Genomic DNA, 19,235 nt, shown 5'->3' on the forward strand with positions numbered 1-19,235 from the left:
TATCTATGAAATTTTGACATGGCAGCAAAATAAAAAGTCAAAATGGCAGCACGCAAGGTTCCATACAAAAAATGCATCAACTCTTTAACACTTTATACTCTACAAGGTTTTATGAAGTTTTTTTTTCATATTATAAATTTGATATACAAAAGTCAATATGGCGGCGTGTCAGGTTCCATACAAAAATTACTCAAACCCTTTGAACATTAAAACATAAAACTTAATTTATAGAAAAGTCTGGCTTAGAATAAATATAATATTTTGTGAAGTTTTTTTAAAAAATAAATAGGGTTTTATTTATTTAACATTTGCTTAATTAACTAACTTCATGTAATAAAAAGTGTTTGTCGTTTCTAATTACATATTGCGTTTTTATTTCCTAAGGTAAAAATGCGATGCTTAAATCCCGGCCACAGAATTAAGAACGTACAGAACTCTCATTCAGCTATTATTGCGTGCAGTTCTTTGTCTCCAAAAACAATGAAACCTCCGCGCGCATTAAAATTTGAGATTATTGCCCCGCGCACGTCTCACTTCACAAATAAATATACTACAACTATACACTCATCGCCCTCTAGTCCCCAAATTAAGCGCGTAGCTAGTAGCGGGTCCTAAAATAACTGATGGATATTTTTATGAATAATATACATAAACGCCCAGACACTGAAAAACATTCATGTTCATCACACAAACATTTTCCAGTTGTGGGAATTGAACCCACGGCCTTGGACTCAGAAAGTAGGGTCGCTGCCCATTGTGCCAATCGGCCGTCAATGTTGCCAGCTCACAAACTTTCCCCTTTTTTTCTTATTGTATGCTGAACGGTTAGAGCATTAGAGGTAAAATAATTTCTGTCAACTGCTAAATGGCATGATGTGACTAACAGCTTGTTCGAGAAACACTACTAAAGTGGAGTTTATGCTTCAGACATTAGTCGTGTACACGGTTTCTGTATGTTCCCAATTCTGTGATCCAGGCATAACAAGGCCTTGCCTTGGCAGGCAGGCTTTTTCTATAGAAAGGGGGTACCCGAGCAGGTGTTAAAATAAAAACATTCGTTCCACAACTTACAGGAAATAACAGTACTAAGTTTTTATTAAAAAACCCTAACATCAGTTGTGTTTAAATTTAAGGTGAAATGGGGTAACGGATTACTGTTACAACAGAAAAAGATTAAGATAATTTTAAACCAATAACTCGAACGAACGTTCACACGCAAACACGTACACGCGCGAGTGTGATGTGAAGTAATTACAATTGAGTAGGGTTGTCAATTCATTTAAGGTAATTTTTTTATGAAAATAATTAATCGTTACTTTTTATAGAATGCTCCTCTCAAAATGACATTGTATAAGTTTTCATGTGTTTATCTTATAAAATGAACCTAAAGCACATAGTTTTAATGACTAAAATAACTTGCAACTGTTATTTCACTCTCCAAGAGCGCTGGCTGAAGATGTGTGAGGAATTCGATATCGAATATCGTTTTGGGTGGATGGGTAATTATTGTTGCATACAATGAAAACTCAGTTTCATCTTCATCATAATCATCGTATGAACACATTAAAGGCCGCAGGCACGTGTCTCTTCCCAGAATGAGGAAGGTTTAGGCCGCAGTCCACCATGCTGGCGCGGTGCGGATTGGTGGACTTCAACATTTGAGAACATTATGGAGAACTCTCATTTATGCTGGTCTCCTCACGATGTTGTTCTTACACAATTGAAGCAAGTTATATTTAATTGCTTAAAACGCACATAACCTCGAAAAGTTAGAGGTGCGTGCTGGTATTCGAACTTGGCCCCCCGACATTGAAGCCGAAAGTAAACGTGAACGTTTGTGGGGATTTATGTATGCATGAATGTTTGTTAAGTTTTCACGCAAACACTACTAAACGAATTTTTTTATTACAAAATGTATTAAACACATTGTCTTCGTTCCCGTGCGATTTGTGAACAACTGAATTTCGCGTCGATGAGCTATAATATAACAAAAAAAAAAAAAAATATCTTTAAAAATATATATAGTTTGTTGTGGGCTTCTTCTTAGACCGGGACGCGTTTGGAACCCTCGTAGCTTTAGTTTTAAGTTTACGAATGTGGTTATCGCCATCATCTCGCTACCGTGTAATTCTTATGTACGCATCAAAAGTGCCACCTGTGGGCCTACTTGTATAAAGATATTTTTGACTTTGAACCCTCGACCTCCAATTTAAAACAGGCTTCACCACTGCACCAGGGACGTCGCCTGTACACGTAATTGTAGTAGAAAAATATGCGTACAGAGCGCAACTAATATTATATGTGTATGTGAGTTTATTTGTTTGTTACGCTCTCACGCACCAACTCGTGAAATTCTGCATTCATCGCACTTCTCATTCTTGAGAGAAGACCCGTGCCCTGGAGAGTCAGTAATGGGTGAATGACGACGAAACTAGTCATCATTGTTTATCACGGACTTCGGCAAAGTAAAGTCTTCTGGGGCTGTTCAAGTATTACGTAAGCAGATTTTACGCCATTATTACCCCACCCCTCCCCCTCGTCAGTAAAAGTAAGCAAAGCTTGCCCCCCCATGCTTACGTTACCATTGGTACAATTGATTGATTTAATTGCAGCAATTTTAAATCTAGAAATAAGGAATCGATTTCATTTAAATAAACAAGACAAGAGAAGACAGTACCTAAACGTATTCATTATTTATAGGAATCCCCGATTGCGTTTCGTTTTTGCATTGGGTTGCAATATGTGTAACAAAAGTAAATAATTACATCATTAATTCCCACCAATGTCATCAATAAGCAAAGCGAAGACCCCCCGCCTAGAAAAGTCCTTTCGCTTTGCTGTCAGCGACGAACTTCCTCACGTGGACTATATAATCTAGCATCACAGTTGCGAACGCGGCGTCAAGCACGAACTGGGGGATTTTACCTGAAAACAGGACATAAAAAGGGTTAAGAAAACACTGATCCGTTTTTGGGACATCCTCTAAGTAATATACCTGTGCCAGGATGTCTCGACCTTCAGTAGAAAATCTATATGGTGGAATTTAATAATTTAAAAAAAAAAAAATGTGATTAGTATACACACGAGTTGCGTCTTATAATAACTAGGGTTTATAACCAGAGTTTGAAGTCAGGGAATAAAGCAGGTAAATAAGAAAAGTTAGTTACAAAAAAGTGTAAGGCAGGCAGCGCCTTTTTGCATGTATGAAAGGCACGCCACTGTCAAACACATGTGTGTTATATACACATTAAAAATAAACTTAGAAGTCACGGCACGCTCGGCAGATGTTCAACATTTCAGTGAATATAAGAATTATAATTTACAAAACCGATAAAGAATGACTTTCGGTAATAAGATCAATAAACACACAAAGAAGTCAATGCGGTAACGTGACGGCATAAAAGAGCGTCACGCCGTTGATGAGTCGTTTTAACTGCCAAATCGCGCATCTTGATGTGTCCCATAAAAAAAGTCAGTCGAAAAAAATAAAAACTTTCACCTTTAAAAATGGCCGATATGTTGTGACTAATAATTGTTAAAGACCGACAATGCTCATCGGTGCAGTGTGTCTATGCACTAAAAACTCTCTTCTATACGAGAGGACACCTGTGTCTAACAGTGGGAGTTAAATAGACTGAGAATCACAGAATTAAGAACATACGGAACCCTCATACAGCTATTATTGTATGCAAAGCATTGGGTCCAAAAACAGTGCTAACGCCCCGCGTCTCATTTCACACCCGTAGAATGTTGCTAGAACACAAATTCTTGTATAATTAAATAAAAAAAACTCCGTTATGAAGAACCCTATTTCAAGGTCAAGGCCTCCTCCAGAGACAGCCAGTGCAGCCTGTTTTTTTCTTTCAGCATCCAGTTTGGTCCAGACACGTGTTTGATATCGTGGCTGGACCAAACTGGATGCTGAAAGCAAAAAAATATATAGTACTATAGTAATTTACTACACTATTAATAACCCACAAAATTGTAACCTGTAGATAGATAGCAAATATTATATTTAAGATACGTTTATGCGTATTTAAGACACGTATTGAGTATTGAATTGTATTTTTACCACTTTATACTTAAGAACCCATCGCAGATCAAAGGCTCTTTTAAAGAATTTGCTACGGGCCCCGCGCTTGCCTAATCAGGCACTGTATATAGTACCTTCAATGTTCCAAACTTTTACCATAAAATGGCAAAATAAGAAAAAATTGTGGGCATTCCACGGGTGTGAAATGAGACGCAGGGCGTTATCACTGTTTTTGGACCAAATGCTCTGCATACAATAATGGCTGTATGAAGATTCCGTATGTTCTTTATTCTGTGCTGACAATTATGATGATGTACAAGGATGAATTTAATTGTTATTAAAATCGTATAGCGTTATATCTCACCCTTAAGGTCGCAGCACATCAGCCACTGGAAGACGGTCTTCTGTTCGATCTTACCCCCCTGGGTCTCCACCGCCTTGGGGGCAAGGCACCAGCAACCCACTTTGTTGTGACCCCTGTGGACAACATAACACTTGAAAAAAAATCCTTTATAAAAATTAACAAATAGTAAATACATTACGTATATATATTACTCCAAAGTAAGCCTAGTTTATGTTAGTGGTACTAAAATAACTGATAAAAATATACATAAATAAGTACATATAATACATATTAAAGTTTGTATTAAACGTAAGCTTATAGAAAAGTCCTATTATAGTATAAAGGACTACGTAATCGATAAAAAAGCTTGGACAAAATAAAGAATTATTGCTCTAACAAGGTTGCTCTTCTAATAATTTTAAATGACATTGTGACATAGTGATAACAAAAAAAAAACACCAGGCTAAGTTTGTTGTGGGCTTCTTCTTAGACCAGGACGCGTTTGGAACCCGCGTTGCTTTAGTGTAAGTTTACGAATGTGGTTATCGCAATCATCTCACTTCCGTGTAATTCTTATGTACGCATCAAAAGTGCCACCTATTACTATTACTTGAATAAAGATATTTTTGACTTTGACTTTGACTTTAAAAAACATTTTCCAGTAGTGGGAATCAATTCCACAGCCATGAATGGACTTGGAAAGCATGGACATTGCCCACACTGGCGACCGGCTGTCAAAATAAAGCGCGGTCCACACCTCGAAAAACAACAGTGCGGTATTAAATGAGGCGGATAATGTGGACCCGGCTTGAAATAAAAAGATACGTGAAGCAACCATAACATAAGCTGATTGTTTCTTTAATGCCAAATTAGATAGATTCACATTATTGAATAGATTAGATAATATTAAAATACTTAATCACACACACGTTCATACGCACACACATACACAACTGAATATAATTTCTAATATGAGTTAGTCAGTCTTGTGTCAGAACTAAACCACACTATATGAAATTGTAATCATATATACTCGTATATAAAGCAATTAGGTATTAACAATATTTTTTTTTCAAGTGAGCCCATGGCTGCATTCTTGCCTTATGATAAGTGATGACACAATCTAATCGAGTACAACCCCCCCCCCCCCCCCCCCCCCCCCCTCCCCCTTCAACAACCATTGTATGAGATAAAAATCTTACCTGACCATATCCCTGACAGGGGGGTAACCGGGGACTGCCACGCTGACCCCACTGGTTATGTAACAGTAGGGGTCACTTGTTACTACTTTACCCTCCTTGGAAAGCTGGGCGGTTCTTCTTAGTATTATAAAGTCTCGCGGAGCAATGATACCGCGCCCGCCACCCGCAGTTATCTGGTACGACAGGTCGATACCAGGCCCTACATCCTGAAAGAAATACCAGTTTTTTTGAGTGAAACTTCTTTATTATGGGAGAAATTTTATAGCAATGTAACGTTTTTCTGTTACACGCCATCTTGTAACGTTTTTCTGCTACGCGCCATCTTGTAACGTTTTCCTGTTACGCGCCATCTTGTAACGTTTTCCTGTTACGCGCCATCTTGGAACGTTTTTCTGCTACGCGCCATCTCATTTCCAAGTCACATTTTTCATTTTTTTTTCTAATACACGTGGGTGTGATTATGGTATTTTTTTACAACCCCAGTTTTTGAAACCCCAGAAAAAGTAAAATGTTCCTGGGACTCCGCCATTTCATTTAATATTCACTATTTCATTTTATATTCTATTTAAAAATCATTTATATCACTTTCTCGTTTTATAAATATTTACATTTGTTAAATAGAATAATTGAGAGTAGAAAATTGAAGGTTAGATCAGCACATGTCAATATAAATTTGTCATTGAATATTATGGAATGTCGCAATCGTCACAAAATTTACTAATAATTTATTTATTACAAAATTAATAAATAAACAAGTATATTTAGAGATTTTCAAAAAAACTTTACAATTTAAAATATTTTTTTAAGACTTGAATTTTTATTCACTTTGCTATCCACAATTGATCCGTTTGAAAATATTGGAAATAAATAATCCTAATTGATTATGATATTTGCCACTAGCTGGCGTATAAGTCAAGAAGCGTGGTGTATATGACATGTACTTACGACCAATGCAAATTATTATTTTTAAATCCATTTATCATCACGCTAAGACTAATAGGAGCATATCACCAATGAAGCATGTTTCAAAATAGGAGTTTTTTTTCCTTTTCAGAGCGTAAACGGTTAAAGTTAAAATGAGGTCATGTATGACAAAGTTGTTCCACTTTAAAAGTTAAAAAAAAAGTCCGCGACATAATATGTCTATCTTTTAAAGTTCACTTATACCAAACGAAGTCGCGAGGGACCGCTAGTATTAAGATAGTTTCCGTTGGCAAATCAAGGTGCCTTTTAAGACGTGCCTATTCAGATATAATTTTCCCTCGGTTACCTTTTCACAATGAATAAGGTAATTATTTTAGATTTAAGTTGGTGGGAGACATCTGGGAGTTCGCATTAATCAATGTTACTCTACCCCTAATTTATTGTGAGCCACATGCAATCATCCATTAATTTGAACATCCGTGAATTGGACCAACTATGAATTCACTGAATTGGACGAAATTATATAATCGACCAATCGCGACTAAATGACCTGAGATCAAGTTTAAGATTCAGGTTTCAGTTAAACGTTATAAAAAGACCTTCAAAAGTTATTTTAGAACAAAAAGTTTAAATAGTAGGGCATTTTATTTTCTTACATCTACGTCTGTCGTTGTTTGATTAACGTGTTGAACTCAGTATTTGGGAAAGTTTATTGTCTATTACATAATACGGAACGACCCTTAGGAGTTCAGCAAAGGGCAGGCGGTGCGATGTGGTAGGTCAAAAAATTAAAGTTTGTTTGGAAAAAAATACTGGACAAGTTGTACGATTGGCCGTCTGTCATATTATAACGCACTAGCTGTTGCGCGCGACTTCGTCCGCGTTTGTTTTTGTTTTTAAGGCATATTTTTAAGTGTAAAAAAATGGGGTGTAGTTTTTAAAAATAAACTTTTTCAATTTTTGTTTAAAGTTTTGTTTAGTCCTTAAATTGTTTAAACCCGCGATAACTTTTCTACATTAAATGCCCGATTGGAATAAATTAAAAAGTATTTTACTACCCTCAATGATAAAATAGTACAGCGTGTAACGGAATTACGATAAACTGTTTAAGGATGCATAAGTACATTTCATAAGGAATCACCCTGTTAAAATATGAAATCAAAAGAAGCATATTTTTTTTCCAAACAAGCTAACTCACAAAATTCCAAATGTTCACTTATGACAACCCTATTGAAGATAAAACGCGTAAAAACCAACACGCGCACAGTACCTACGCTACGCGGCGCGTACCTAATAAAGTGACAGGAGTCACTTGATTTTACTTTTGCATGTGATCTTAGGGCTTTATCAGTGTAAACTATGGCAATGGTTACCTCAACAACTATTAGTGTTTCGGTTTAGCACAAAAGTCTCAGACACGGTAAATAATGTACCCTTAAAGCGTCTAAAGTATTATTTCGGTTTTCATTTACACGTTGTATACTATAACTTACTGAAGGATAAATGGTGAATTACCTTAATCAATTCACTCTTGAGTATTGTGGGGTTCCACTCTGGTAGCTTGGTGAGGTTGTCCTTGAACTCTTCATACAAAAACTTGGCCGGACAGTCGACAATGCCCTGTAACATATTTCATACAATTATCTCAATTACACGCAATGGACGAAACTGAGTTTATGATATATCCTAGGACGTATAACAGCCATATCTGCGAAATTGTTATATCTAATTTCTAATAAGCTATAATTAAGTCAATAGTCATATAAAAGTAACTTAAAAAATATTGACAGCCCTAACAAATTGTAGTGACTTGAAATTGCAGTTACACGGTGTATGTGCGTGCGTTAGAACGTGTGTGTTTACTAAGGACCATAGTGATCCGAAACCCTAAATATATATTGATTTTTTGGTTGTCACAGCGTATTTCTTTATTAGAACTTTTATAGTTACTTCTCTCAAAATATTGATCTCGGGAAAAAATTGTGAAACAAAGGTTGTTCATTACTATGATAAATTCAAAATTCAAAATGCATTTATTTCAAGTAGGCCTAATACAAGCACTTTTGAAACGTCAAGTCCGTGTGTAGTGACTCTACCACCAGTTCGGAAGGCAGATTCTACCGAGAAGAAGCCGGCAAGAAACTCAGCAGTTGCTCTTTTCCAACATCAAAAATTTACATTTTACATTTTAACATTCATTATTCTATCTTGTGAGAGATGAAAGCGGAGCCGGATGCTTCCAAGCAACCTTGTCATTAAGAAACTCATCAATTGTATAATAACCTCGCTGTAATAAATGTGTTTTAACAGATTCTTTAAACTTATGCATTGGTAGGTCCAAAATTACCTTAGGAATCATATTATAAAAGCGTATACTCAGTCCCACAAATGACTTCTGCACCTTTCGTAGACGATACGCAGACGTCACTAATTTATGACCATTTCTTGTAAGTCGACTGTTTATATCCACTTTTTGTTTATAAAGACTAATATGTTGTCTTACAAATACTATATTGTTATAAATATATTGTAAGTATACCTATTTCATTAAATTTTTCACGGAGGAATTCACGTGAATCGTGATTTAAGTTTATATATGGACCGTACATCTCTTGTCTGCAATATGAATATAGTTTCAATATCAACAACTTTGCCCCATAATAAGATCCCGTAAGACATCACACTATAAAAGTAAGCAAAGTAAACAAGTCTTGCTGTTTCTACGTCAGTAATCTGTCTAATTTTATATATGATAACTGTAGCACCTGTCGGAATGTATGTATGTGTATGTCTGTGGCATCGTATGACCCGAATGGTTAAACCGATTTTGATTTGGTTTTATTTGTCTGAAAGGTGAATGAGTCGGGAGTGTTCTGTGTTTGATAAAAATCGGTCCAAGATGGCCGCCGCCAAAATAAGGATTACATACTTTCCACAACTCCCTCAATTTAGGTATCAAATGAAAGGTAGAATAATGTAAAATATATTGAAAGGAGTTTCAATGTTTTTATTAATGCATATTTTATGCAAAAGAAAATTCTCGACGATACTCAGTATTTAAAAATGTGGACATTTTGGTGGACATCAATGACTGATTTCAGTGACAGCCTTTGTCAAAGTTTATGTTTAAATATCTTTTTTTTTTGGCCTATGTCTAGCTAATACTTTGGTAATTCGTAAATATTTCTAACTCTTACCGTGAACCTATAAACTTTCCCGAACTGCTCGGTCTGTGTTGACTCCACGATGTCACCCTTCTGCGAACCCCGCTTTTCCAATCGCCAGTTCGGCAGGTGGATGGTCTTGAATGCGTTCTGCATACTTTCCTCAGCCATCGCTGTATATTCGTCTATCTGTTGACAAAAAAACATATGTTATATAAAGTATCTAGGAATCGCGGTCTGATTGCTTTACCAACTAAGCTTCGGTTCACATACCACCGATTCTGGAATTATATATATTATATATTATTATACGCATTTATATCGGTCTTATAGCGAGTGTAGCGTCATTTAGTATTTACATATTAGATATTTCCTCGAAGTAGGTAAAAACACTTTATTAAGATTAAAATAACTTATTGAGACGACATTTAGATATTTTTTTTAGGTTTATAGAAGTGCGCGTTACTGCAATCACACCTGATGGTAAGTGATGATGCAGCCTAAGGTGGATCGCGCTTGCCTAGAAGATGCCTATTCACTCTTGATTTGAAGGTACTCATATTGTAGGTACTGGGGATAGCTGGAAGGGCATTTCTTTCCCAGGTTGATCTTGTTATACCTCCCATCCGGATTAAAATGAAATACCGGAAGTGAATATGCAATCTCGGGAAAACCTTCCGATCAAATAATCAATTAACCGAAAATTGTAAGATACACTTTGTTTATTATTATTTATTAACTTCTGTCCGCGACTTTGTCTGCGTGGACTTCAGAATTGGGTCTAAAGCTTCGCTCGTTAACAATTTTTAATCTTACCACGGTAACTATTTGAGAGATCGGTATAGAAAGTAAATTTCATTATCCATAGCCTTTAGTCCAGTAGTAAACTATAATAGGCTATACCTAGACGACGATGTTGCACCCAGAACAGTTAAATATGTTGATCTTACCATACAAGTATGAGAGGATAAACCAGATAAAATGAGAAGCCAAATTTTATACTATAGAAAGCTTAAGAGTTTGTTTGTTTGTTTACTTGAACGCGATGATATCAGGATGTAGGAACTAATGGTCCGATTTGAAACATTATTTCAATGTTGGATAGCCCATTTATCTAGGAAGTTTATAGCGTAACACCAATTAAGAATATTTCAAAATCGGGGGATATTTTTGCAGTTTCATGAATTTTAAGATTGACTTATACGCAGACGTAGTCGCGAGGGACCGCTAGTATAAGAAAAAGCCATACGAAGGACGTTGTCCAACACACAGATGAAGCGAAGACCAGTGAAATTTCGGAAATTAGAATTCCCATATTGCCCCTTCCGGAGATCGCAAATGGGACTGGAATGTTAAACCATAGCGCTGTACACTGCGCCACAAAGGTACTCAACAAAGTGCATTGAGTATAATGCCCTCTTTCGAGACATGGTAGCGATAACAATGATTGGAACAATGTAACGCGATAAACCCTGATAACTTCCTAGTTTTCTTTACTTTTTCTCACTTGAGCAACCCAGTGTCAGTGTCAGTCTTTCATCTTCATATGTACATTTCTGACCTACATCTTCATATATACATATCTGACCTACATCTTCATATATACATATCTGACCTACATCTTCATATATACATATGACCTATATAGACCAGGGTAGATCATTTTGAAAATGGTAAAAAGTGCAAAAAAATTATAGTAGGATGAAACCTGTTAAAAAAGGAAGGGTAATTAAAGTGTCAATTTGACTAAATGTAAATAGCTCAAAATTGTACAAAGTGATTAAAAAAGAATTCAGATTCGAGTTTTTTTCTTTTCTTCGCATTTTCTGAGAAAATTTACCATAGTAATATATATATATCTTTTTTAATATTATAAGCTGATAAAAAGCTGATATTTGACGCGAGAGCAGAGGTAGGGGTTTTTTTCGGTCAAAATAAGGTGAAAAAATAAATTTTTCAAATAAAAAAAATCTGTGTCTTTTTTCACCATATTTCGTGAAAAAAACTTTTTTGCGTGATAAAAAGCTGATATTTTGACGCGAGAATTTTCGATTGAAAATTAGGGGTTTTTTTCGGTCAAAATAAGGTGAAAAAATAAATTTTTCAAATCAAAAAAATCAGTGTCTTTTTTCACTATATTTCGTGAAAAAATCTTTTTTGCGTAAGAAAATAAAAAACCAAAAACTTGATTATTGGAATTTGTAGTCTTTGAGTTGAGTTTTAGGTCACTTTATTACCTACAACTTTGTAATTTAATTTTTTTTCCATAGTACTTGTAGTTTTGCCGGAAATCGAGATACACCGGTTTTTTAACCTTAAACAAACACTGTGACCGGAGATTTTTATTTAATATGGATTTGAATTAAGACGTTACCACTTTGTTATCTAAATGCATTCAGTAGTAGCGACATATATATATATGTGTTGTTGATTTCCTTATGTTTATTTAGTGTATGTTTATTGTTTATTTAATGTACTTAGTTACATATTAGTGCATTGTTATCATATCGTATTGGTCAAGTTTATTTAGCTGTTAACATGTATGTTTGTTTGTTGTATGTTTATGTTACACACCACATACCGCCTTTTCAATATTACCTTAGCCTGAAGGTTGTCTGAAAGAGAGCGCTCTTTAGAGATAAGAGTGACTTTAAGACCGAGATACGTCTTAGGTCTCCTTACACAGGACAATACGTAGTCCTGAAATTTGTCGCAAATCGTATCCACCACATTTATATTTTTTCTTGCTTGTTGTTGATTGGTTAGCAAAGTATAAATATAAATGTAATACGACAATGCACATATCGCCATCTAGCCTAAAACATGCTACCGAAAGTAATATTAGATTTACCACTACATAAGTTTAAAGAGTGTATAAAAACACTTTTAATATGTCGAGGTTACTATACTATTGATGAATTTCTTAATGACAAGGTTGCCTGGAAAGAAGCCGCTCCGCTTTCATATCACACAAGGTAGGACAAAGATTGTCGAATTGTAAAACGATGTTGGAAAAGAGCAACTGCTGAGTTTCTTGCCGGCTTCTTCTCGGTAGAATCTGCTTTCCGAACCGCTGGTAGTCACTACAAACAGACAGACTTGACGTTTCAAAAGTGCTGCTAAATGGTATGAATTGACTAACCAGTTCGAGAAACACTACTGAAATAAAGTAGTTTACGATGCTTCAATATTTGTCATATACAAGGTTTCTGTGTGTTCTTATTTCTGTGGTTGCGATAACTTACTGTTAACCACTCTGCCTTAAAGTTTCCGTCGTTGTCCTTATTGAAGATGTATTTCATCCAACTGGCGATGGAGAAGCCGAACTTGCTCATGCTGTTGAGCTTCTTCTCAAGTTCTTCCTCAGTGCCAACTGACTCCAGTTCTCCAATGTGCTTCTCCATTTCTTGTTCCTTTTCAGGTGTCATGTCTGGTACATTGTTGGTCGCCATGTTTCTGCTTATGTCAGTTTTGTTTTTATATTGATTTTCTTTATTTAATGCTGGACGAGTTAAAAGGTTCCGTTAGGGGGTGTTCATAAAATACGTGAGATTTTTAAGGGGGGAGGTGGTCGAGTCAAATCTCATCTAATCTTACGTTGGAGAGAGGGGGGGGTCTCGGCAATTATCACGCAATTTTTTTTCTGATTTAAACAAATAAAAAATTATACTATTTTGGTCCATTAAATCTAGATTGTACATGCTTAAGAGTTAATTTTAAATGCAATCTTAATACGATTAAGATCATTCACTAATTCGTTCATGAGAAAATAATTTCATTCATACTTCGACGTTACACATCTACTGATCCATGTTTTTTTCTTTTTACAATAACAATACAACGCGTTTACGTAAGAAACCCACATTTTGAAAAATCTCACGTGAGATTGGGGGATGGGAGAGGGGGTTGAATAAAATCTCACGACATCTCACCAGGGGGTAAGGGAGGGACAGAAAATTAAAAAAAACACCTCACGTAATTTATGGACGCCCCCTTATTCACTGACTAATCGATATTCAAGATAACAAGCACCGCTTAAAACCGATTTGTAACTAAGCGATTCGTGGTACACAAGTTCGGTTGTGTTGTGAAACCGAACACAAGCGGTCAATCACCTCAGTCAAAGCTATTTAACCGATTAAAGGATCTAGTCCCTTATAATTTATCAAAGGAGCGGTCAAAGGCCCATTTGATAAAGCTATTGCTATAACGAAACATTAATAATGAAAACTACACCACTAAGATTTTATCAAACCGCTCTTTAACTGTGTTTATAAGTACGCATTACGTTCACTAACGAGCAATCGAACACGAGCGGTCAATCAACCCAGTCAATGCTACCTAACCGATTAATAATAATAATAATAATAATAATAAAATCCTTTATTGCCATACACTATTGCTAATACAAGATTAATAACTAAAAGAATCATCCATTAATATTAACAATATGGCAAATGGCCGCAAACTCAGCCTTATGCTGTGCATTAGCAACAATGCTCAGCGCTGATTTTCAGTCTGCACCAGTATCCGACTGAGCAAACAACCGCGACGCCCGAGTAAATTTAAGAAAGAAATTTAAATAAAAGAGAAAAAAAAAAAAAAAAAAAAGGATCTAGTCTCCTGTACCGCACCTAACAATTTCTCAAAGGAGCGGTAAAAGACCGATTTGCAAAACCTAAATAAGGAAAACTACACCACTTAAATGTTGTTCTCGCGGATTATAGCAAATTATGACACAAAATAGCTATCAAAGTACAAGGTCATAATCAAAAACCGATATATCTACACGCACTGCTTTATGATAATAATCTGTGATTGCAAAGCTAAGAACTGATATTATATAGTTAACACAATCGATCAATCACAGCCTAATTACGGGCACGTGGAGAAGACGGCGTTATGTCGTGTTATAAAAAAAAAACTTTAAAAAATAATTAATTTATAACATACCTACTACAAATTATTGGTTAGACATGTAGATCATCACATAGGAAATATATCTCATCTCTGATTTTTCGGACTACATTTTTCTAATGAAGGGAGGCTTCAACCGTGGTTAGTTACTTTTTGACAAAGACGTGCCGCTCAGTGATTTTGCTTTCCGGTACGATGTCGCGTAGAAACCAATTAGGGGTATGGGTTTAATTCAACTGCTCTACCCCTAACAGGCTAGCCCGTTACCATCTTAGATTGCTTCATCATCATACCAACAGGTGGCATTACAGACAAGGGCTGACTAGTAAGTAGTAATATAAAAAAAATTGTTAATAAATATAAGATCTTTGTTATTCACTTTAGGTAGCTACTTGTTTCCAGCTTGTATGTAGACTTCCCACAGGTTTCCTCCCACAATGAGAAGGGTTTAAGTCGTTGCCCACCACGCTGGCCCAGTGCGGATTAGTGGACTCCACACACCTTTGAGGCCATTATGGAGAACTCGCAGGCATGCAGGTTTCCTCACGACGTTTTCCTTCACCGTTGAAGCAAGTGATACTTAAATTGGTTAAAACGCACATAACTTGGAAAAGTAAGATGCGCGTGCTGGGATTCGAACTCGGCCCTACAAAAGTGAAGTCGAAGTCCTATCCACTAAGCTCTCATCAGCGCTTCAGATTTAAATAAGAAGTGGCAACCCTTATCATAATTAGCAAAATTTCCATTGACGACAATAATTAGGTTATCTGTTACTTCAATTTTTAATCCACTATTCTTTTTGATAACGTCGAAGATTCTTAAAATTTATCTTTAATGACAAATTATATAAGAACCTTCGAGACAGTGGGTGGCTAGACACAATCTTATAACCTCAAAATATATCTAAGAGGCTAACCTGCTATGAGGTGAAACTCTAACAAATAACAAAATTATCTGCTGCTTATATTAAATTTTTGGAAATTCATTTATTTAAAAAAAATACTGATTTAAGACCCCGCCCATTGCCACTTTAGCTTCGCAACTCTTTGAGCTATGTCGGCAAATCTGTTTCTTGTAGGGATCTACTCATTTCTGATTCGATCACGTAGAGATACTCCGAGCATAGCTCTGTCCATTGCCCGCACATAGTTCGCTGACCCGTTGAACTATATTTAAGAAATGTTGATTAACCACGAAATCTTAGTTTAAAAATATCACTTGCATCAACGGCGAAGAAAGACATCGCGCAAGGAAACCTGCATGCTTAAGTTCTTCATAAAACTCTCAAAGGCGTGTGAAGTCTGCCAATGCGCACTTGGCCGGCGTGGTGGGCTACGAACTTGACCCTTCTCGTGAGAGAACTCGTGCCGGGCTGATAAAGGTCCATGAAAATCAACATGATGCTTATTTTGCTATAATCCGCGAAAATGCCAAATCTACACAGTGAAATATATTATTTTGTCAAACTTTATACTTTTTAAATAAAAATAATAACAATAAGTTTCGTCAAAGTAAAATGGACTTGAGTCACAAATCCGGTATTGCCGTTTATTTTTGTTCAGTTAAAAGCCCGAGCTAAAGAGTTGTAGGCAAATTTGAGCTTTAATCCCCATCCAAATTAGAACCATCTTACTCCGATGTTCAAGTATTTCCATACTTAAAAACGACTCCTCGATTGCGAGCGAGCGAATCTTGCAATCGAGAAGTTCAGGCTATTAATCTTCCAAAAGTATCTACACACGTATCGTTCAGACACCGGAGCATCCTCAGGAGATGTTGACTTTACAATGAAGAATTGCTTAGATGCCATTGAATTAGCAATTGGGCATTGTAAGAACCCACTACTGCTGGGACCAGGCCACCTCGTAGGAAAGAGCGTTTAAAAGCAAAGACCCACGACGATGCTCCAGTGCGGTTTGGTGGGCTTTCACGATTATTGTCAAAAATGTTAGTTAACTAAGATAAAGGGTTTAACGAGGATTGGGTGTGAATAACGCGAATTTCCTAACTCCGGGCTGGTTAATGTTCAACAGAAAAAAGCCTTAACCAACAATTCTTAAACCGAACCGTGAATCCAACTCAAGACTTCGTAACCTGTAGTTGATAGTTCTAAACCACTGTACCAACGAGGCAGTTAAATAAAAGCTTGTAAAAAATAATTTAAAGTCGAAACCGGTTTCGAATTGAAATTTTTATGGACTATATCGCCAAAAAAAACTTTCGTAGCGTAGATACGAACTCGACAGTTGATAGCCTTCTTGTTGAGATACGACTTTCAAAATGTTAATTTATACAAATAAAATTTAAGTGCCTATACAAATTATACGGTATTTACAAGAAAAGTACAATTTTTTAATTTTTGTCTTTCTGTTAGTTCCGGCTAAACCTGAAACTAGTGTACCGATTTTGGCGGGACTTTCACCGGCTACAGATGAATTCGGAAATCTATAGGAATTGGCAAAAAAAGAAACTGCTGAGTTTCTTGCCGGCTTCTTATCGGTAGAATCTGCCTTCCAAAGCGGTGGTATATCACTACAAACAGACCGATTTGACGTTTCAAAAGTGCTTATCGATCAAGCTGAAGGTAGCGGTCATTAAAATTTGTATAGTTTTAGATAAAATGTCTCAGCGGTTTATAACCCCTTGCATACAATTTTTATGTCATAAAATATGTTTATGTTACGAATTGTACGCTATTTTAAAGCATAATATAAAAAAAAAACATGAAAGTCCGTCAACCCGCCTTAGAGCAGCATGGAGGGTTCAAGTCCATTACTCTTACAAGATCCATAGTTATAAGATACGTAATTAGCCGAAGGGCTATTTACAACTAAATTGATAGGGAGTTTAATCGCTAAAATAATTCTGTTTGTTATATAACGGAACCCTACTCTGCGTGTTCGAGCACACTTTACCGTTTTATTTATATTTTTTAAATTCACTTTTAAACACGCGCCCGAAAATAAAACACTTCAATAACAAAGGCACGTCTGTTCCGTACGGAAGACGGAATACGACTGTACTACTGTGGTATATAAAATGAAATGTCGCGTAGCCCTGGTCCAATGACTCACGTATTCGCACAAAGAGACAATGTATAGTGTACACGTCCGTGCAAAAAAAATGTACAAACTTGTTTTAAGTGCGAACAGCAACCGCTATCGCCCGTGGCATTATGGAATAATACATATTATTATTGATTTTTTTATCCAAACTATACATTTTGTTTGTTTTGTAATATAAGTATTTTTTTTAACTATAAGTTAGCTCTTGTGAGTCATAGATGAAGAAGAAAAAACCCTAAAGGCTAAGTTTATTGTAGGCTCTTCTAAGACCATGGCGTGTTTGAAACCCTCCTATCTTAAGTTTTAAGATAACAAATGTAGCTATCACCTTCACCGAAAATAAGTGGTAACATATTATATGTATGAACGCTTTATAAGTGCCTGTGATAAGGTCTAAATGAATAAAACATTTTTGAATGTGAATTTGAATTCTTGATGGTGGCGGGCTAACCTGTTAGGGAGTATGGCAGCTATATTAAACCCGGTTAATCGGTTGCTACGCGACATCGTACCGATATGCTAAATGACTTAAACATCTTTATCGGTAAAGTCAAATAATGGACCATAGCCAAAGTCTCTCACCAGACGAAATACAGGAATTATAAATTTTGCAAATTTTTCGAACCCTAAACTTCTTACTTATAAACCACAGTACTCACCACTGCACCAGGAGGTTGCCAAAAGAGTCTAAACAAGTCATAAACTCTCAGAGCACTGTGGCGCACGAGTGGGAATAATACACAAATAATATAAAAAAACGGGGATAAACTTCTCCAATTCCATGTTTCCGTGCTTTAGCAGGTGGTCACATTAATTATTTCCCCTGTCGGGGCATATAATTTTTGTCCCCTACCCGTGTTAGCTCTGCTGTAACTTTATTAGGTACGCGTCGCGTAGCGTAGGAACTATGCTCGTGGGGGTCTTTTATGTTAAAAAGGGTTGTCATACACATGGAATGTTTTGAACTAGTTTCGTTTTGATTTAATATTTTCAGAGCGTGATTCCTTTTGAAATATACATATGCAACCTGCAATATTATTTCGTAATTCTTACACGTTGTATAAAACTGAAGAGTTTGTTTGTTTACTTGAACGCGATGATCTCAGGAACTACTGGTTCGATTTGACAAATTATTGCAGTGTTGACTAGCCCATTTATCGAGGAAGGCTATAGGCATATATCATGCCGCTAAGACCAATAGCAGCATAGCAGCAATGAAGAATGTTCCAAAATCGGGTTTTTTTTCTTTTGAGAGATACCGCTGCGTGCGCTGGGTAAACGGTTAAAGTTTCGGTAAAATCATGTATGACAAAGATTCCCCTTTAAAAGATCTAAAAAAAAGAACAGCATATGTCTATCTTTTAAGATAGGTTTAACTTATACGCGGACGAAGTCGCGAGGGGCTGCTAGTACCAGATAACCAGATAATTTTTGAAAGTTTTTCTGTAGAATAAGTGACAGACCAAGCAGATGGCCCACCCGATGGTAAGTGGGAAAAAAAGTCTATAGACAGAGTAGCACTTTGCGAGGCATGCAATGGACATTTGACGGCCGAGTGGCGCAGTGGGCAGCGACCCTGCTTTCTGA

At 36.3% G+C, this 19,235-nt stretch overlaps 1 protein-coding gene across 1 annotated transcript in view; it reads right to left on the reverse strand.

The window, feature by feature from the left end:
- Positions 1-2,372: 2,372 nt before the first annotated feature.
- LOC120625064 overlaps positions 2,373-19,235 on the reverse strand; it is a 49,802-nt gene continuing 32,939 nt past the window's right edge. Inside the window, exons 14-18 of the mRNA XM_039891976.1 lie at positions 9,700-9,855; positions 8,018-8,122; positions 5,579-5,784; positions 4,398-4,510; positions 2,373-2,925 (exon numbers count right to left, since the gene is read on the reverse strand). Of these exons, the coding sequence (XP_039747910.1) occupies positions 2,816-2,925; positions 4,398-4,510; positions 5,579-5,784; positions 8,018-8,122; positions 9,700-9,855 (690 nt within the window). The 3' untranslated portion in view covers positions 2,373-2,815. The remainder of the gene's footprint in view (positions 2,926-4,397; positions 4,511-5,578; positions 5,785-8,017; positions 8,123-9,699; positions 9,856-19,235) is intronic.

Source organism: Pararge aegeria, chromosome 7 (genome assembly GCF_905163445.1).
Source record: "Pararge aegeria chromosome 7, ilParAegt1.1, whole genome shotgun sequence".
Taxonomy (NCBI): domain Eukaryota; kingdom Metazoa; phylum Arthropoda; class Insecta; order Lepidoptera; family Nymphalidae; genus Pararge; species Pararge aegeria.